Source organism: Sus scrofa, chromosome 5 (genome assembly GCF_000003025.6).
Source record: "Sus scrofa isolate TJ Tabasco breed Duroc chromosome 5, Sscrofa11.1, whole genome shotgun sequence".
In the NCBI taxonomy this organism is placed as follows: Eukaryota; Metazoa; Chordata; class Mammalia; order Artiodactyla; family Suidae; genus Sus; species Sus scrofa.
The window spans coordinates 22,548,846-22,569,565 of NC_010447.5; the positions used below are offsets into that span (position 1 = coordinate 22,548,846).

General features: G+C 47.8%; 2 protein-coding genes across 29 annotated transcripts in view; both read right to left on the minus strand.

The window, feature by feature from the left end:
- STAC3 (SH3 and cysteine rich domain 3) lies at positions 163-7,485 on the minus strand. 3 transcript variants are annotated; one of them, XM_021091829.1, is made up of 12 exons: positions 7,154-7,485; positions 6,100-6,264; positions 5,554-5,821; positions 5,214-5,311; positions 4,927-4,999; positions 3,546-3,643; positions 1,856-1,922; positions 1,618-1,667; positions 1,241-1,326; positions 1,005-1,056; positions 779-916; positions 163-606 (listed from the first exon to the last, which is right to left on the minus strand). In XM_021091829.1, the coding sequence occupies exons 2-12, from the start codon at positions 6,163-6,165 to the stop codon at positions 508-510; spliced, it is 1,095 nt and encodes a 364-aa protein (XP_020947488.1). In that variant the 5' UTR covers positions 6,166-6,264; positions 7,154-7,485; the 3' UTR covers positions 163-507. The 3 variants fall into 3 exon arrangements, with proteins under 3 accessions (XP_020947488.1, XP_020947487.1, XP_013853105.2); XM_021091828.1 differs by having other exon boundaries at positions 6,100-6,166; positions 7,154-7,470; XM_013997651.2 differs by lacking the exon at positions 6,100-6,264 and having other exon boundaries at positions 7,154-7,470.
- The window catches only part of R3HDM2 (R3H domain containing 2), a 155,606-nt gene continuing 144,685 nt past the window's right edge, over positions 9,800-20,720 (minus strand). For 22 of the 26 annotated variants that reach the window (XM_021091855.1, XM_021091846.1, XM_021091843.1 and 19 more), the window contains 5 exons: positions 15,429-15,598; positions 13,553-13,700; positions 12,153-12,250; positions 11,719-11,803; positions 9,800-10,832 (listed from right to left, as the gene is read on the minus strand). In XM_021091855.1, the coding sequence (XP_020947514.1) occupies positions 10,492-10,832; positions 11,719-11,803; positions 12,153-12,250; positions 13,553-13,700; positions 15,429-15,598 (842 nt within the window). In that variant the 3' untranslated portion in view covers positions 9,800-10,491. The remainder of the gene's footprint in view (positions 10,833-11,718; positions 11,804-12,152; positions 12,251-13,552; positions 13,701-15,428; positions 15,599-20,720) is intronic. The other 4 variants (XM_021091850.1, XM_021091849.1, XM_021091851.1 and 1 more) reach the window with 1 other exon arrangement.

Genomic DNA, 20,720 nt, shown 5'->3' on the forward strand with positions numbered 1-20,720 from the left:
TTGCCTGGCGGACGCACCCGTCTCCCCACCTCGCACCAGCCTCAGCCCAGGCGGGTCTAATTACCCAATGGTAATTAGCTGAGACGGCTGGAGAAGATTCTCCGCCCCTTTGTGGGCCCTCTCCTTTCTCCCCTCGGCTCCCAGTTAAACAGCAAACTTTTCTAACTTCTGTCAAAACTTTAATAAATTCGCAACATTGGACACTTCGCCTCAACCCCCCTCTCCTCGGGACGCCTCCGAGTGGAGATGCCTTCTTTTTCCAGCTCTCAAAGGCTGGGCTTGAGGGGTTGCGGGTGAGGCTGCTCCAGGCACCAAGTCTGCGACGCCCTCCGAGGGGGAGGGGGGCGGGAACCAGTCCCTTCCCAGAAGCCCCGTCACGTTCCGGCGGGCCTTCCCACCTCTCCCCCACCCAGCGGTAAAGTTGCTTTCGCCCCTTCTCTTCCCAACCTCCACTGGGCCTGCCCATAGTGGGGTTTGGGTATCTCCCGCCAGCAGGCGTCTGCAAGCCTAAATCTCCTCTAGAAAGTCGGTGGGGAACAGCCCCATCTTGCGGCCGGTGTAGACCTTGACGTAGCCGCCGGCTTCATCTCCTTTCTGCACCACAATCTAAAGGATGAAAGGATGAGAAGGGAGGAATCAAGAGAAAACAGAAGAGCTGAGGGGGGAGTTCTGAGTTTTGGAGGCCCGATCTAGTCCCATTAATGGGTGAAGATCTGCAAAGAAGATGGTTTGCAGAGAAGCCTCTGCGCCTGGGGTTGAGTTGGGGCACCAGAGCTACCTGGTCCTTCTTGAGAGTGATCTGCCCTATCTCGCGGTTCCCCACGAAGGATCTTGTTACACGGTGCACTCGCTCTCCAGACCGGACCCGAATGATGAAATTTGGAGGGAAAAATCCAACCTTCTCCCCTATCTTCCCCTAGAGGACATGGTAAGCAGAATCAATCTCACAATCTCAAGTCCTAACTTAACCCATGTCCCACCTGAGACTCAGCCACTTCTCTTACCCGCCACCACTCCTCATTGGAGTCATCAATGACGGTGATCTTCTCTCCAGGCCTGGGAGAGGAAGGAAGAAGCCTCTGAGATTTAGGGGCCTTATACATCTAGTCCCTTGGCTGTGCCCAGGTCCAGCCCCAAATAGGCTCCAAACCCTGAATCCCCCCTTTTCCTTTCCCATAGGGAGCTGGGCTCTCCCCTCTCCACTCCCAGTACACCCCACCCCGATCCTAAGGCCTCTCACGGGAAATCCAGATCGTCCTTCTCCAGGGCTTTGAACCGATAGAGAGCCACAAAGTAATGAGACTGCTGGAAGCCAGGCTGCTTGTGCTGGGGGTGAAAGGGGGTGATGAGTCTCAGAGCTCCTCTGTCCCACACTGAGGGGCAGGAGGCCAAGACAAGGGCATTTGCTAGACACACTACATTCCAACTCTCCTCCATGTCCCTGAACTAAGAGGAATTTATTGGTTTGCGTGTGTGAGGTGGTGGAGAAGGCAGGTTAAGGGTGATTGGGAACCCATGGAATAAATGTGAGCTTCTGCTAAGGCCATGAGTGGTGTCAGACCTGGGTTGGGGAGAGGACTGGGGTCCACATAGGGAGAAAGATTCTCAGATTCTCACTTTGTCATCAGGTGTCTTCTTTTCAGCTTTCTTATCTCCTTCAGGGTTTCCTGGAATGGGAAACACCAACAAATTGTCTCTGGCTCCTGGAGGTAGCCCTCAATCTCTTATCCTTCTATTCCAGGGACTCTTTTCTCAAACCTGAGATGCCCTTTGCCCGCCCCCCGCCCCCAATCCCTTGTGGCACAGCTGAGCCTCAACACTCCTCCATCTCTGGATGGAGGCAGGTGTCACTCACCATCCTGGGGTTTGCCTTCCTCTGGTCTGGCAGACTCTGGCTCCTCTTCCATCATAGCTGCTAGAGGCTGGAGGGGGCACCAGAGTTAGGAAGATGCTGTCTTGGAAACCCATGCTTGCTCTGACTCTACAGTCAGGCCAGAGAACTACAGAATAGTATCTTAGGGTTGGAAGAAGCCTTAGGGGAAATATCTAGTCAACCATCTGCCAAATGCAGGGACTTCCTCTGAAACATCCGGGCAGTTGGCCACCCACATCATGCTTCAATATAGTTGACAGGACGCTCACTACCTTGCAAAATCCATGTCTGCCTTTAAAAATACTACAATGTGTAAAAGAAATATGAGCAGCACAGTTTTCATAATTCCCTTAAGAGAATAGAACCTGAGGAGGCTAGCTTTTCTGGGGATAGTTAAATCACATTGATAGTGCCTTGTAAGTCATAGCTCACTCCACAGAAATCCCTTATTTGCACCCAATCTCCATGTGAACTACTTTGAGGCCAGATCTCTAGTTCGGTTTTTGTGCAGTTGATTTTCTTTTTTTGATCCAAGAACAGTTAGGTATTTTGCTTACAAAGCTTTGGGTTTTGTTTTTGTGTGTTTTTTTTTTTTTTTAAGGCCACACCCATGGCATACAGAAGTTCCCAGCTTAGGGGTCTAATCAGAGCTACAGCAGCTGCTGACCTACACCAGAGCCACAGCAACTTGGAATCCAAGCCATGTCTGTGACCTACACCACAGCTCACGCAACGCCAGATCCTTAACCCACTGAGCAAGGCCAGGGATCAAAACCGCAGCCTCATCATTCCTAGTTGGATTCGTTTCTGCTGCACAATGACGGGAACTCCATTTGCCTTCCCCAAATTTTTGAATTATTAGTTCTTGGTCTTCTGATCTGTAAGATTTTTTAATATATTATTCAGTGTATAAGTTTTTCCTCCTAGGTTTCCCAGAAACTTAATAGAATATACCATTTATGTCTTCATTTTATCATGGAAAAATGTCCACAGGTGAGGACCAAGGACTAAATCATGTCATAAAGCATCAGAAATATCCCTCTAGCTGGACACTCCCTAGAGGACCAGGATCCTTTGGGTGCTATCATTCAGCCACTTTTAGGAATCATGCTAACCATGACCATTATCCACATTAGTCTGTCCTGGTTGTCCAGAAAAATAAAAGGATATGCTAACGAATTCCTTGCTGAACTGAATACAAGTCTATTGTATTACCAATCTAGTAATCCTGTTACAAAAGGAAATGAAAGTCCACTTGGCCACAAGCTTTGTGCCTCAGTTTCCTCATCTCTAGGATAAATGGGTCAGACCAGATGATCTTCATGGATCCTTATGTGGCTCTAGAATTCTCTGATTACGTGGCATGACAAGTTCTCCTCCCCAAATCCAAATGCATTGCTCTTGCCTCTGTTGCCTGGCAATGTCAGGGGCCTGGGGCTGGGCCTTTAGTTAGTTATGGTGGTTAATCTGACAATTTCAGAAGGGAGTTCCTGGAGAAGATACATGCTGTGGCACCTGAGGACCTTGAAAATAGCATGCAAAGTTTGTCTGTTGAGTAATGAGCAATTTTAGGGGAGGAGGACCCCTACTTCTGTCAGCTTTCCAGAGAGAAGACAGGACCTGCTCCATGGGGTTTCCGAAAAGGACCTCAGTAGGAAACTTGGGTGCTCACATTTTTCTTATCTGCCTGTCCCTTCTTCCGTTCCTTGTTTGCCATGATCACCCCAGTGCGCAGGGTTTCAAACACAGGGTCATTGCGATTGGCAGCAGCTATAGTTGGAATATGGGAGAAGAAAGAAGACATTACTGGGGAGGCAGAAAATGTTTGGAGGAGAGAGACTAAGGGAGAGATGGGACTGAATAGATAGATACCCGTGTGTGTGTATTTAGGATTAGGAAAGTGTCAGCTGGATATACCTAGGTCATCAATCTATAAAGAGCTCTGAAAACATCACTGGAAAAATATTTACCAGCCCTCCTTGCAGGCAGAGTGTTACATGATGTTGGAAAGTCAACTCTGCTAATAAGTTGCTTAGGAGTTGGGGAATGCTCAGAATCACTAATTTTCTTTTAAGGAGAGTGGTTTAACTGCTGGCTTTTGTTCCACTGAGTGTAAGCTGGGGGACTACCACAAGTGGGTTCCTTTTTTCTACCCAAGCTCCTCACAGAGTTCAGCCTCTCCTCCAAACAAATGTTCAGCAGATTGTCAATGAACATTCTTTTTAAAGGAGTAAGGTATTTATTTTTGTTTTCTTAGGGCCACACTCATGGCATATGGAGGTTCCCAGGCTAGGGGTCAAATTGGAGCTGTAGCTACCGACCTATGCCACAGCCACAGCAACGCCAGATAAGTACAACACCACCACAGCTGCATCTACACTACAGCTCATGGCAACACTGGATCCTTAACACACCGAGCAAGGCCAGGGATTGAACCTGTGTCCTCATGGGTGATAGTCAGATTCGTTTCTGTTGAGCCACAAAGGGGAACTCCATAAGGAGAAAGGTTTTTAAATTTTTATTTTTATTTATTTTTTGGGCTATGCCTACAGCATGTGGAAATTTATGGACCAGGGATCGAACCCATGCCACAGGAGCCACTGGGGCTGCTGCAGTGATAGCCCTGGACCCTCAACCTGCTGCACCAACATGGAAGTCCACGGGTATGTTTTTTAGGGTTGCCAAATTATGAACCTACCCAGGATGCCCACAGCTCTTGGTCTGGCCCTGACTCTGGCATTATTCTGTAACAGGGATGAGGACAGTCTAGTTCGTGCTTAGAAATGATTTTGTACATGAAGAGCAGAGTTTGAGGTTAGGCGGGTGAAAGTTTCAGTTTTGGTTCTGTCTCTTCCTGAGTAGAGCCCCAGCTAAACCTTATTTCCCTCAGCTATAAAACAGAGGAATACTGACTCTGCATCCAAGATGGCCAAGATACTAGGTTGAGCGAGAACCACAGGATATAGAATCTTTCTGTTTCAGAATTTTGTTTCCACATCTGGAAACCACCTCTAGGCTTGCCCATTCCCTCAGGTCCTGTATGGGGCACTTACAGAGATCTTTGACACAAGCGTACTGCTGGTTGCTGTAGAGTGGGGAGCTATAGGCCCGACGGAAACCAGGGGGCTGTAGGATGGGATGGGAGAAAGCATTAGAGATAACAAGGTAGAGCCCCAAACCCCACCTCTCCCATGAACGTCCACCCTTTCTTGGAGTAAAAGATAGGCTGAGGAAGAAAAAGCAGGGAAATGGATGGGATGCCTTGAGGAGGGACCGGCAAGGAGGTAGCGGGCAACATGTCCCCTCCCTTCTACTTTCTTGCTCCCCAGAGCCTACTCACGATCTTGCCGAAGCATCTCTGCATCTCCACGTAGGACTGACAGTGTTCGTGGATGTTAGTTTTGCAGTTCTTACAGCGAAGCCCAAATTTGTTGTTGACTTGGGAGATGGGGAGAACATTTGCGTGAGGTTCCTGATTGCCCTTTCCCTTCCTAACACTGCTGCTACTCTAGTTCTCAGGTCCCTTTTCAGTATAGGACCTGACACTCTCCATCTCTGCAGTAGTTTCTTAAAGCTAAATCTTGCCACAGCCTATCTGATGTACAAATACTCCTCTCCTAAATCCTTTCCCCTGCCCCCTGCCTTTGGCATCACACTCTCCACTTCCCTCTGTGACTCACGCACAATCATCCGGGCGCAGACGTCACAGAACTTGGGCTTCTTGAAGAAGTGATCTTTGAATTTGTGGGGCTTATCATTGACAAGCTTGGGAGGTTCTGGGAGTGGTTCTTCTTCCTCTTCCTCCTCTTCTTCCTCTTCCTCATAGATGTAGTAGATGGGCCCACCCCCAGCTCCCACTGCCTCCCCATTGGCCTGGGGCTCTGGGGGAAGCTCCATCTCCTTTGTCCCTGTAGACTCCTTCCTAAATAACTGCTTCAGCCGCTGTAGCTGAGGGAGGGAAGGAAGGAAGGAGGGAAGGAAGGAAACCCAGTGTTAAAGGAACTGTCTTGCTTTTTAGAGTAGGTCAGGCTGAAGCTAACTAGACATTCTTCAAGCTTGGGGCAAGGGGCACACCCCAGGATTAGGGGGTCCTGGGGCCTGTAGGTGCTAGCTAGCATTTGAACAATACATGAATCGTATACAAGTGAGATCAATTCAAGCAATTTTCTTCAAGACTGCAGTGGCTTCCCAGCTCCCCATACCCCATGGTCAAGGCCCAGACTCACCCCACTTTGCCGAGTCTCTCCTGGGAAGGAGGGCTTATGGGACTCCAGCACCTCCTTTTCTGTCATCCTGCAAGAGGTTGACCTCACTATGAAATCTAATCTCTGAATGACATTCTTCCCCCCTTGTTCCTGTCCCTTGCAGTAGGGTGGTCCTTGAAGGGGAGGCTTTGGGAGAAATTTGGTTAAACAGAGATTCTTTCACAGACAGGGGCAAGGAGCAGAAAGATTCCAGAAAGGCCCAGAGAAAAGCCCAACAGACAAAAGAACTTCCCTACCAACTCCTTAAACCAATGACCATCCTTCTATCCTGATGGGCAACCCCAGAGTTTACTGCCCTGAGACAGTGCACAAGGCTGTGTGGTTTAGGCATTTTCCTACAAGCACTTTGTTTCTCTTGGGAATCTGTGGGCTTTGGTTTTTATTTATTTATTTTTGTCTTTTTCTAGGGCTGCACTCGTGGCATAGGGAGGTTCCCAGGCTAGCGGTCTAATTAGAGCTGCAGCTGCCGGCCTACACCACAGCCGCAGCAATGCCGGCTCCTTACCCCACTGAGCAAGGCCAGGGATCAAACCCGCAACCTCATGGTTCCTAGTCGGATTCGTTAACCACTGAGCCATGATGGCAACTCCAAGGGAATCTGTGGGCTTTAGAAATGTGACACACACCTTCCCAGATCCCCTTTCAAGAGGTTTAATGTGCATGTCCACAAGTGCGCATAGAGGGATGGGCTGGGGACATTTGTTCTCTCCTACCTTTCTTGAGCTCAGGGGCCCGGTGCCTAGTTCCCTAGTTCCCAGCCTGCCTCAGGCTTCAGCTATTTTAAGTTTTCAGAGTAATATGAGACTTTCCTTCCCTTACTACTCTACTCCCCTGACCCCACCCCCACCCTACCCTTCAATCCTAACTCTTGTCCTGGAGTAGCTTAATAATTTCACTCCTAAAACCCAAACTACTCACAGACAATGAGAGAAATGAAGAAGCTGAATAGACTACGGATTGGGGAAGCTGGGGTGAGAAGTCCTGGAAACGCAAAGAGGATGAAGAGGCAACTTACGTTTGGGATTCCCTAAGTCAGTCCACAGTCTGTGGAGAAAAGAGGGAGCCCCTGGGGTCTTGATGGTGGTGCTGGGGGAGGACTGGTCCTCTTCCTTGGGGGCTAAGCCCCCCCAGTACCCTCTGTACTCACACCAGCTACCCAGACGGTATTTGTAGACCTCCTAGCCTCTCGCCTTGGTGTCAGAGCTGAAATGACAGGGCTGGAGGAAAGTGGACAGCTGAGCGACACAGCTGACACAGAGAAATTGGACACGAGGAGGTCTGGGCAGGGCTGGACCCTAACTCCTCCCATCCCCCCACACTGCTGTTGCTTGGTTTTTCATCCACGGTGTGCAGTTCAGCATTGGCTAAACTCAGGAGGGGACAGTGTCCATGCTGGACACTTGCGTGGCTGATTTTAGATGACTTACAAACAGCCTTATCCATCCCCTTTCCCCCAAGGTCTCAATACCTCCCCGATTCTCCCCTCCTTGAACCTGTTTTAGGAACTAGCCTTTGACTTCTTAGCCATTGTCTTCTTGTGGTCCCTGTCTTGTTTTTATACCCTCAAGCATCGATCTAGGCTCCAACAGTAAGAAAGCTTGGAAACTGGTCAAGAAAGGATAATTTGGATTTCCAGAGCTCAGCCAAACTAGATTGCCTTTTTTTTTTTTTTTTTTTTTTGGCCGTGCTCACGGCATGCATAAATTAATTCCCGGACCAGGAATTGAACCCATGTCACAGCAGCAACCAGAGCCATAGAAGTGATAATGCCGGGTCTTTAAACCACTGAGCCACTAGGGATCTCCTAGATGGCCTTCCTGCCCATGAGCAGTGGCTGCTATCTGGTAAGGCAGTGACGACACGCAGTATTGCTTTGTTCCCTCCAGCTGCCCCCAGAGATCTTTTCCCTATTTCTCTAAAGTCTTGTCCTCAGGGTGAAAGGAATTCTAAGAGCTATTTTAAAAAGTCAGGCTGGGACTTCCACCTGAGGGTCTCTGAGGGAGTGAGGGTCCAATGATCACAGAGATGGTTTCATTAACATTGCACAGAAGGCAAGAGTTGTCACATTGGGAGTTTTTATCATCTGTAAGTAAGTCTCCTTCCTCATGGGAGCTGCAAACTCTTGGAGACAGGATGGCCAAGCCTCACATTTCCTTCATCATTCTGACTCCCTGATTCCTTCTCTTTCTGATGATGTCCTGGCATATGAACTGATGGGTCAATGAGATAGTTGGCATTCTTTTTTTTGGAGGGGGGTCTTTTTAGGGCTGCACCTTCGGCATATGGAAATTCCCAGGCTAGAGTCAAATTGGAGCTGCAGCTGCCAGCCTATACCACACCACAGTCACAGCAACGTGGGATCCGAGCCTTGTCTGTGACCTACACCACAGCTTACAGCAACACCGGATCCTTTGACTCAATGAGTGGGTCCAGGGATGGAACCTGCATCCTCAGGGACATTAGCTGGGTTCATTACTGCTGAGCCACAACAGGAACTCTGATATCTGGCATTCTTTTTTTTTTTTTTTTTTTTTTTTTTTTGTCTTTTTGCTATTTCTTGGGCCGCTCTCGCGGCATATGGAGGTTCCCAGGCTAGGGGTTGAATCGCAGCTGTAGCCACTGGCCTACACCAGAGCCACATCAACGCGGGATCCGAGCCGCGTCTGTAACCTACACCACAGCTCACAGCAACGCTGGATCGTTAACCCACTGAGCAAGGGCAGGGACTAAACCTGCAACCTCATGGTTCCTAGTCGGATTCTTTAACCACTGCGCCACGACGGGAACTCCATATCTGGCATTCTTATCTCCCAGGCAAGCAGGCTTTTCCTAGTCTGGGCTTGACATGGCTGAAAGAGGAGATACTCCCATCTTGGAGAGCGATTAGAAGGTGGTAACTCGGGGTGGGTGATATTGAAAAGGGGCTGCTGTGTGGTTCTGGTCAACGGGCTCTGTAGTGGCCCTGGTTTGACTGGCTGAACAAGGCTAGCTTTGTGAAGACAGGAGAGCTCTGTCTTGTGGGTGACTGACTTTTGCTCTTTACCTTTCTTCAGCTGCCCGGGTCAGGGACTGCTGAACACACCTGGATGGTATGGCATCTTGGCACAGCAAGTTCAATTGATACAGCTTTTATTGTAAGAAACATCCACTTCTGTTCCTGCCATGTAGAACCTAATCCTCTGGCTTTGCGATTAAAGAAAGGCCCATGTCCTCCATCCCTGAAGAATTTTCAGAAGATGAGATGGATAAATATAAGGCCAGCAACTCAACCCCATTTCAGACCTCACTCATACCCTTCTGGATTAGCTACCAGGGCAATAAATGAATATCACAGAGTTAACAGGGTAGAAGGAAACTTGGAGGTCACTTAGTCCAAGTCTCTTATATTACCGCTAAGAACTCAGAGGTCCACAGTTGAGAACACTATGCTTGATAAACCACAGTTAGTGGCAGACCCAGTCATCCATCTATTTGTAAGGAGGAGGACGGGATTCAGGGAAATCGTGTTAGGAAGACATGTGTGCCTATGCCAGAGAAAGCCATTCCAGCCCACGTCAAATCCCTCCAACAGCTGTGGGCTGTATTTACCCAGGACCTCCATCTCCCCCGCCCCCTGCCCCCCACCCCCACTAGAGCGGCAACAGAAAAACAGGGACTGATGTCCAGTGACAGATTTTTTTTTTTATATTTAAAAACAAAATCAACCTCCCCCCAAGCCCCCCCAAACAAACAAAAAAATCAGATTAAATAAAATTTACAGTGAATATACCCAGCAAACATCTGTATGTGCAATTAAATACTGTGTCTGTTACTGCGGCACAAACCTCAAACAAACAATATACAAGTGTTCTGAGGGGTGGAGGGAGGCCCAAGTTTTAACTCTGTGGGATCTGGGGAGACGAGATGGGGTGAGAGAAAGGGGAAATCAATTTTGTTTTTCTTAATTCTGTCCATATAAATATATTCATAAAGACCAAAAAAGAAAAGGGAGCTTGGGATGGTAAGGAAATAGGAGAACTGGGGAGTATGGGACCCTCCCAATTCTACCTGACCAAAAAATATGAAGGAAATTAATTTCATGGTGAGAGAAGAGATTAAAAAATGATAGACGAGGATGGGAAGGGGAGGAAAACAGACATGGAGCCAACCAAGGAAAAAGAGGGACCCTTGGCAGGGGAGTGAGAAAGAGTCCAGTGCCAGTGTGAGTGTCTATTTCTGTTTCCATCTTCATCCCTACTGTCTTAGGCTCCAGTTTAGTCACCTTACTTTCTGCCCCTGCTTGTGGTCTGACAGTACCCTTTGACCCCCTCTACCTGGCCCCCACCCCTGCCATGCTGGTCCCTTCTCCTCCATTTACTGGGAGCTGGCTCGCTCCAGGATCCTCAAGTCATAGTTCTTTTTGGCCACTCGAAGTTTGAAGCGACTCACGGAGTTGTTGAGGCGAAGGGAGGCGTTCTGGGCAGCCAGGGGGCTGGGGAACACAGCCACGATGGTGTACAAGGCAGCGAGGTCCGCGTGGCGGCCGTTCTCAGCAGTCCCACCGTTGTCCCCCCCACCCCCGCCAGGCAGCCCCTGAGCATCCTTGAGCCACTGGATCTTGGCACCAGACATGGCAAGCTGAGTGAAGAGTTTGTCCGCCTCGGTACGGGTGATGCCCTCTGGGAGATCTGTCACCTCCAGCACCCGCCCCAGGACTGGAAGGAGGGAGAGAGGACATGGTTGTGAGAGGTGCAGAGTAGGAAGGACTGGGCAGTAGCCCAGCAGAGCAGCATCCAGCTGACCAAGTCTGTATACAATGTCCTCAAAAGCCCAGCCTTTCTCACTTAGCCCTTCACCCACCCCCAAATCGACCCAACTTCCCACCATCCAGACTCTTATCAGGGCAACTTGGAGACACAAAGGAATCTTTTTCTTCTCTTAGCCCAGAGGTGGAGGAAATGAGAATCCCAGATTTAAGATCTGGAAACCTATACCTCAGTTCTCTCACAGGGTGCCATTATAGTAAGGAAGTGTGCTTTTGGTGATTTTTTTTTTCACAAAGTTAATGGTTCAATCTGAAATATGTTCCATAGTTTCCATCTAAGAGGTTGGCCCAAGTAGATTCTGTTTTCTTGTCATCTGGGGAAGTCAGTTTCCCTTCCTTTCCCTGTTTAGCAAACTGCTTGAAAGAGGGGACAGAGAGACTGTGTGTGCCTAGTATGGGAGGCCTGCAGGAGGGGACTACTCCCCCATATTCCCTTCTTGAGCCTCTCCTAAACCAGGGCTAGGCCTATGACTACCAAAGGCAGACATCCTAGATAGGGGCAGGACCGCTTCCACAAGGTTCTCTGTTAACAGCAGGCTCAACAACCCCCATCACTGCGTTGTTGCCAAATTTCACCCTCATCTTCCCCAGGTCCCGGAATGGCTTGGTAAGGAGGACTGAGACACTTCACTTCTCCAGCTTCTCCTTGCTCTTGAGTACAAAAAGGTCCTCTTTCAACTCTCTACCCTAAGCTGGCCTTTGTCATTATCCTGGGCTGGTAATGCAGGGGTGGAGGGTAAACACCTTCTCCGGGGATTTGGCATCCTGTCACTCACCAACATCTGTCGTCCCCAGGTCAGTGGAGGCAGATTTGAGTGCTTGTCTCTTGCTCCGGTTCCCATGCTTCAATCCACTCTGTCCCTTCAACATTCGAAAGATATGTCTCATCCCAGGTAAATACTGACTGCCTTGAATCCCCGTCTGTCTAAGCGATTAAGGAGCAGTACCCAACCCTGAGGACCCCAACCCATCAGCCAGTCAGCCTGGCCAGAGAATGGTCACTGAGAAACAAAGAGCCCCTCTTTCTTGGCACCAGGGAAGGGGTGAGAGAAATGAGTACAGGAGTGAGGTAAGACCCTTGCCACTTGGTCCATTTCTTCTGCATTGTCTCCCTTGTCCACCTAACTGGTGGAGGTGGATGGTTCAGAAGGAGGGGCCTGGATGAGAAGGGGACTCTGATGGCCCTAAGGCTGATGGGAGACACCCTTACCTGGTGTACCGTGTAAGTTGACTGGCCATGGAGCAAGGGAGGGCAGATGGATAGATTGTACTGTAATGGCTGGCCCAAGAGGGAGTAGCGCCCATCACCTAGGGAGGAAGAACGGATGGTTGTCTAGGAGTTTGAGCTTTGTGGTATGACTTTTAAAGGACTTTGGGGGTCTTTGGACATGGACAGCAACGATGCATACTATTTCTGCTTTTTCTGTGATAAGAGCGCCCTTGTCTCTTCCTAAACCCTTTATAGGTCTCAGCTGTATCACTGACAAATGGGGTTATTAGGTTCCCTCATCTCAGAAGAAGGGCTCTGTCCATTGTAGACAAAAGGCCCTGGAGGAAATCTACAGACCTTTGTGACTGACTTTTATTTCTCATACAGTTTCTTCCCGCCCCAAACCCAGGGCTCAAGTTTCCAACTCACATGAGAGGCAATACAATGTAATGGACAAGAACACAGACTTGGAGCTAGACTGCTTAGGTTCAAATCCTGGCTCTGTTACTGAAAAAGGGATACCGGTTATGTTTTCTTCTCATTAGCACTGCTGATTGGCCTCAGGAACACTTATGGCACCTATAAAGTACTTATAAGTAAGGCACTTACAGCAATTCTTGATACATATTAAGTACCATGTATTACCTATTATTGGTGATAAATACTGTATTTCAGAGCACTGTGAAGTTTTAAAACCATATTGTCATCTTTTTTTCATACTGCTTTTGACAGCCCAGGCAGAAAGAAGATACGATTATTTACATCTTATGTATGATTAATATTTTTTTTGGTTGCGCCTACAGCTTATAGAAGTTCTGGGGCCAGGGATCGAACCCGTGCCACAGCAGTGACCTGAGCCACAGCAGTGACAACCCTGGGTCCTTAACCTACTGGGCCACCAGGGAACTCCTAACCTCATTTTACAGTTTAGGAAACTGAAGTCTGGTTCTAAGTTTAAGTCATTTGTTCAACAGCACAAAGCTAGTTAGTGGTAGAACTAGAATTCAAACCTGTTTTTTAATCCAAATTCAGCATTCCCTCTTCTAAAACCAAACTGTTTCTGACACAGCCTCAGCTTTCAAACGTAGTACTGACAGGCTATACTCTGTTGTTCATTAGAAAGTCCAGTGAAATTCTTTTTTCTGGCTCATAGTCACCAGGGACTTGATGATAAATACTAAATATGTAAAGGAGTTCTGGAGTAAGTTAACTATGTGCAGCATTAAAGAGGAGCAGGTGTCTTTGGGCTAAACAGGGACATTAGAGGAAGTGCTGGCTCCTAGAGTTGGATGACCAGCCACAGTGGTTCCCTGCCTGATGTGACCCTCTCAATCTCCCCACCTGGGAATGGGATGCGAAAGGTGAATTTGACAGCAGCTAGCCCCTATCTAACCCCTTACCCTGTGCTGGACCCCCAGGCCGGGGGAACTGTGTGAGGACAGGAAGGGGACTGAGTCCTGTGCAGACATTGCTGAGGCTGGTGACAGGAGAGGGTGCTGGAGACTGGGTAGGAGATGTGACAGGGCTGTTGCTTATCTGTGTGTTGGCCTGTGGGAGAGAGAGGAGTATGCATTATACATATACCAAACATTAACCCCTGTATATGCCTATGGCTTGGCTTAAAAGTCAACTCTCTTAGAAAACTTCTCTTGGAGTTCCCGTTGTGGCTCAGTGGTTAACGAATCCGACTAGGAACCATGAGGTTGTGGGTTTGATCCCTGGCCTTGCTCAGTGGGTTACGGATCTGGTGTTGCTGTGAGCTGGGATGTAGGTCACAGACGCAGCTCAGATCCCATGTTGCTGTGGCTCTGGTGTAGGCTGGCAGCTACAGCTCCAATTCGACCCCTAGCTTGGCCATATGCCGCATGGGTGAGGCCCTAGCAAAGGCAAAAAGACAAAAAAAGGAAAAAAAGAAAAAAAACTTCTCTTGTGGAATTTTTTTTTTTTTTAATATTTTCACGTTATTATACAGTTCTTTTTTTTTTTTTGTCTTTTTGCCATTTCTTGGGCCGCTCCTATGGCATATGGATCTTGTTGAATTCTAAGTCAAACTGCTCCTTCAAACTTGGTCCCTAATTAGTTTGAATTATTTGTTTATTTATTTATTTATTTAGGCTGCCCTGCAGCATATGGAGTTCCTAGACCAGGGATCAGATCCCAGCCACAGTTGCAACCTATCCTACAGCTGCAGCAAGGCCGGATCCTTTAACTCACTGTCCTGGCCCAGGGATCAAACCTGCGTCCTGGTGCTGCAGAGATGCTGTCAATCCTGCTATACCACAGTGGGAACTCCTACTATTATTTGGCGGTGCTCACAGCATGCAAAGTTCCAGGGCCAGTGATCAAACCCATACCACAGCAGTGACAATGCCAGATCTTTAACCCACTGAGTTACCAGGGAGCTCCTAGTTTGTATTATTTTATTTTTGAAATTTTATTTTATGGCTGCACCCACGGCATATGGAAGTTTCTGAGCCAGGGATCGAATCCAAGTCATAGCTGTGACTTATGCCACAGCTGTGGCAATGCTAGATCCTTAAACTGCTGCACCTCAGCTGGTACTCCTAATATGTAATTTTTCAGCTAGGAGTTGAATCAGAGCTGCAGCTGCCGGCCTATGCCACAGCCATAGCAATGCAGGATCCTAACTGCATCTTTGACCTACACCACAGCTCACAGCAACGCTGGATCCCTGACTCACTGAGTGGGGCCAGGGATCGAACCCACATCCTCATGTATAACAGTCGGATTCGTTTCCACTGTGCCACAACGGGAACTCCCCTAATACCCATTTTTTTTTTTTTGGTCTTTTTGCTATTTCTTGGGCCGCTCCTGCTAGGGGTCCAACTGGAGCTGTAGCCACTGGCCTACACCAGAGCCACAGCAACGCGGGATCCGAGCCGCATCTGCAACCTACACCACAGCTCACGGCAACGCCGGATCGTTAACCCACTGAGCAAGGGCAGGGACCGAACCCGCAACCTCATGGTTCCTAGTCAGATTCGTTAACCACTGCGCCACGATGGGAACTCCCCTAATACCCATTTTTTGATGTAATGTTTTAAGTATTCCCTTAGCATTTTCAAGCATGTGTTGCACCTGCTACCTTAGATCTTAGGTTCCTTGAAAGAAGTTACTCTCCTCTATTTTTTGTGTTTCTTCCCAAAAGATGTCCAGGGAAAAACAAGTAAAAGAGGCTACTCGATGGCAAGGACTACTTCCTGAGAAGAATCTGGTTATCTCCTTGCCAAGAAAAAGCTGGGTTGCGAGACTCACCTGGGGGCTAGTGTCAGGGCTGTATAGCTCTCCAGGTTTCTGCCCTCGTTGGTCCATGCTGTAATATTTACAGTGACTCCACTGGACCATGGATGGGTTCTGAGGGGGCTGGGGTCCATTAGGGACATTCAGCTGCATGACCACCACACCTGGTCCAGAAGGTGACACTCCTGGGTGACAGGAAGAAAGCAGATGTTTGTGAATTCAAACTATATTTTAGCCTGTTAGCTAACCCTGAGTGGGAAAGCCAATATGCAAATCTACCTATTGGCTTCAGGGTCCCCTCATATCCCAGGATTATGAGATAGTTGCTGATTTGGTCTCTGACTCTCCCCAAACCAGTGGGAGTTTGAGTGGAAGATGCCAATGCTCTGCTAGCATTCACCTGGTGAGGGGTACTTTGGCATGCTTGGCAGAAAACTACTCCATTCTGAGTTGGGATTTACCAAATGCCCAGGTCAGACTGCTCTGGGCATGGTACAGGTGACAGGCTGGGGCTTGGGCCTGGGCTGCAGGCATACGCAGGCTTTTCCGGTAATGGCCACGGGTCAGTTAATGACCTCTGGTTGTTCCAGAAAAGATAAATGCACATAGTTTCACTAAGCCAGAACCGGGGAATAATTCTTGGGCAACAGTGGGGTGAATTGGGAACATCTCAAGTGGAAGGAATGGCACAGAGATATGTCATATTTAGGAAATGACAGATAACTCAAGGTACTAAGGCATAGGGGCTATGCAGGGGAAGTAGTAGGAGAGGAGACACATCTATTCATTTATTCAATAAAGATTTATTGAACATTTACCTATGTGCCAGTTTCCACGCTGGCTACTGGGTGTGCAACAAAAAAACCCTCTCTGCCCCCCATAGAATGGACAGTCTATTAGGGAACCAGACATTAAATGATACCTGGTGTCAGGGTCTGAGACACTTTCTGGTAAGGGTATGATCCTGCAGGTGTTGAGAAAAGGACTTGTGCTTCACAGAGCTAACCTAAGTGGTGGAATGTAAGATGGATGAAGGGAGGAAGAGACTGGTGGCAGGAAGACTAGTTGGGAAGCTACTGAAGTAGAAGAGGTGGTTCTGAATTAGAGCAGTGACAGCAGGAATGGAACGGGAGGGTCAGACCCTCTGAAGGTGTTACTGACAGGTTCAGGTAACTGACTATGCACCTGAGGTTTTCGCACAGGCAACCATGGATACAGCCTTACTCTCTCACAGGCTCGGGGAAGGAGAGGGCTCAGTGAGGAGGAACATAAAGTCCTGAATCTTCCTCATGGTGAAAAGCAAGGTAAGGGGTCAGGGATAAGCAGTTGATGGACAGTCCCTGCTGGGAGAAATGGGCAGGAGTTCTGCTTGCCCCCAGGGGACTGTCCAGCATGAGGGTTTGCTCTCAACATCTCCAGACTACACTTCTGTGGTGGGACAGGCTGAGTTCGTGTGTGGGGGGTGGGGGTGGGGGTGGGGGTGGTAGAAATGGGAGTGGGGGTTGCTAGACAGAAAACCTGCTGCAATGCTGCTGTCTTCATGGCTCAGTGCTCTGGGGCTGCCACTGCTGCTGCCATCACATTGCTTCCTGTGACGGGAAATGTTGCAGCCTCTGCCCTGGGCACCAGTCATGCTGGGAAGTGAGCGTGATTGCTTTTCTCAGGTAGCATCGGTCAAAGGAAAGGAAAAGAAACAGTGGGAGGCCGAGAGGACAGTTCAGGAGACACATCATCTGCTGTATCCTATTTCCCAGTCAATTTGTGCTCCCCACCCCATTCTCTAGGGTTCTTCTAATCAGAGAGCACATATACTCAGAGCGACAGGCTCGACAGGCTCCCATCCCCCCTTCTCCTGCCAAAGGGACAGGGTATTCATCAGCATGGCCTGTAAAAGGGCCACAGGAAAATTGCACAGTTGTGATGTGTCATGCATTTAACAACTCCCCCTTCACTATAGTTGCTCTGGGCATTTTATTTCCCCCTCCTAAGAGCCCCACTTGCTCCAACATCCTCTACCCATGAAACCAAAATTGGCCTCATTCAAACATCTCATTGCTACCTGAGGGGGGCAACACAAAAATAATCACATCTACAGGGTTTCTGGAAGGCAGCTTATAACCTGAGCCTAATGCCCTGGGCCAGGAAAGGACATAGGATCTGTGAGTGTGTAGGATGTGGGCATAAGTAAGGCAGTAGAAGCCCCTTCCAGTACCAACACGTAGCCATAGGGAGTTATTAGGGGGCTCAAGGGGAGGAGGAAAGAGAACGAAGTCCTCCTATTATTTTCTCTTATACCAAAGAAAACAAAGCCAGGGTTCTTGGCGCAGCCTCTTTCCTGAGCTCCTCCCCACACTGTCCTCCCCTGTTGGCCGGGAGCGTTGTTCCTTCACTCAGCCAACAACACAGAGCACTACGCTGCTGATGAGGTGATTTTTATGCTTCTCTTCCTCAAGCCAGAAGCAGGTGGCATCCATTAGCAGTTGAACTGTGGCTACTTCTTAATGGACATGGCAAAAAAACCCCAAACCCCAAAACAAAACAAAACAAACCCCATGCCACTGCCCAGTGACAGCACTTTCATATAATCAGGTTGGGGGAAGGAGTCTGGCTTGAGTGGGAAAGAGGAGAAGGGAGTTGAATAAGGAAATCAATTTCAGCTTGAAGGCTCTGAAAGGAGAGGGGACGTGTGAATGGCTTTTTAAGTGGCATCATTAAACCGGGCAGAAAGGTCGATTGGGCAGAGCAAACCACATAAATACAAACAGATGACATTTATGTCTGGCAGAATTGGTTTTTGTTTATTTATTTATTTATTTAAAATCACTGAGGTAGAAGACTGATAAGGCTTCTTCCTTACCATCTGGAATCAAATCTATGGAAAGGACTGTCCAGAGAAATAAAACCCCACAGGCATCTTTCCCAAATTACAGGACAGAATTCTGTATTACCTTATTTTTTTTTTCTCTTTTTTGTGGGGGAGAGGGATATCTTCAGGGAGTGAGGAGGGAAAGGAGTTAGTCTCAGTTTTGGAAAGCTCTCAGCTACAAAATGAGCCAGTAAGTATGTGAGAAGCTATTTCTGTATGTACCTCACTCTGGCTGTGCTGTGTCACTGTGAGTTGAAAGTCTGTGCATAGGTTTCACTGCCATTTCATGTCTATGTGCATCTTCCACAGACAAGCATCCCTGAAGAAACCTCAAGAGACCTGCGAGCCATTATTTTAGTGGGAATAAAAGTGTTTCCTGGAGTTATGGTTATATCTAATATCACAGTGGAGGAATTAAGGTCTAGGCCTGGGGGTTAGCTGGGAAAATACAAAAATGTATTAATAAACCAGAACAGTTGCTCTAGGAACAGCCAATCCTAATCCCTGCTTTTATTTTTGGAAAAGTGACCATGTTGCTACATGAGAGAAGGGCGGGTGACTGTCCTCTCAAGGTGACATAGCAGCCCTTGTGGGCTACACTGGCCTTCTACCTTTCTAGTACTGGGCAAACTGGAAAAGAAGGCAGAAGAAGCACATTTTCCTTTCTTCCCCTTCCTCTTAGATTCCCATGAACAGGGACTGAAGGCTTTTAAAATCAATGGGGTCGTGAATATGGTCTCTTAGTTGGTATGAGTGGGAGAGAGGGTCCCATCATTTTGGAAAATGAGTCAGTCAGAAGCCTAGGGTCAATCAGGGTAGCCAGAAAGAAAGGTATTATAACAAAAAACTCCAAAGAAGCAAGGAAACTAGATGATTAAGGGGGTTTTGTTTATTTCTACTGATTTGGGAAAAGCCTAGATTATTCCTTTCCAATCCCAGCCCAGCTCTCTAGTGCTGCCAACTTTCAGAACAACAGCTGTTTCAGTTTACTTAACCCAGCACTAGGTCTAGAGTAGGTAATGAAAAATTATTTTCGCTTGGTTTGCTTCTAATTCAAACACTTCATATTTGCACATGAAGAGACTAACTCTAGAGACCCAGTAGATATACTGATATACCGCTAAGGATAGACACAAAAATTCGCATAAAGTATACCCGTATGAACATGCACACACTTAACAAACAGGAGAGAAAATGCCCTGCGGTACCAAGCACCACCACAGGCTACAGTGGTTCCTGGAACAGGTTTCCATAATTTCCATACCCCTTGGGAATTTCAAGGTCAAGTGCCCCTGGCAGACACTAGAAGAAACAGCTAGAGAGACCAAAAATGTAATAAAGGGTAAGGGTTGCTGAATTTTAAAATCTCTCAGCCTCAGAAGTCATTGCTCCTCGACAGTAAGAACTGATGTCTTATGAGAAAGATTAATTCTGGGATCCATTCCATAGCATCTACCATACAGTGCAAAAAAGCTTACGTAAAAAATATTCCATTTCTAAAATGGGAAAAATTGGCAAAATACCTCCTTCTCACCAGAAGAGGGCACCGTGACATTCCCACAATAGAGCAGAATGGGGATGGCTGGATGCTACAGTAAGACTGCCTCCTCTCCAGAACACCTGAAGTCTATTTAATTGCAGTGTAATGATACCTCCCAGTGGGGTGAGAAGGAAACAAACAAGAGTACATGAATAGACCTAATGACAGAGATCCAGTAGATATACATGGTGTAAAGGGGGAGTTCTTGGCAAAGGCAGTACGGGGCTGCATGGCATAAGCCTATTCACATGGCCCCTCCAAAGAAGGCCTTTAGCTATTTATTGTGATATCCATTTATTTCCCACTGGAGGGAAAGGAATAGAGTACAGAAACTTGTTGAACATGTGTTACTGAGGATGCAGCATGGGTTATGGAAAGTGAAAACACCCTAAGTTCAACCTTTGGGATTGTGACCTTAGGCAAGTCATTTATCTTTTTTTTTTTTTTGGCCTCATAGGAAGTTCCTGAGCCAGGGATCAAATCTGTGCTATCACACTGACAACAGCAGATCCTTAACCTGCTGCGCCACCAGGGAACTCTCATTTATCTTCTTTGAGTCTTAAATTTCCTCTTCACAATGTGTAGTGAGAATTAAATGATACAATGTACGTGACCACATATGAAAACCTGCTAAACAAATATACGATTTAATTTTAAAACCATTTTATTAGCCTCCCTCACACTCCCAGGAGAAAAGAAAAGCTGTTTACAGAAAGAATGAGCACAGGAGACAGAGGTAAGAACTTTGTGTCTCAAAGGCATGTGAGTGGTGAATAGAACACTGGACTCAGGGGTGGGGGGAGGAGGGGGGAAAGAGAGTGAGAGGGAGAAAAGGAGAAAGTAAAAGTAAACAGGGAACCTAATCAAGATTTGGCTGCCCAGGGATGGGGACAGGGCAACC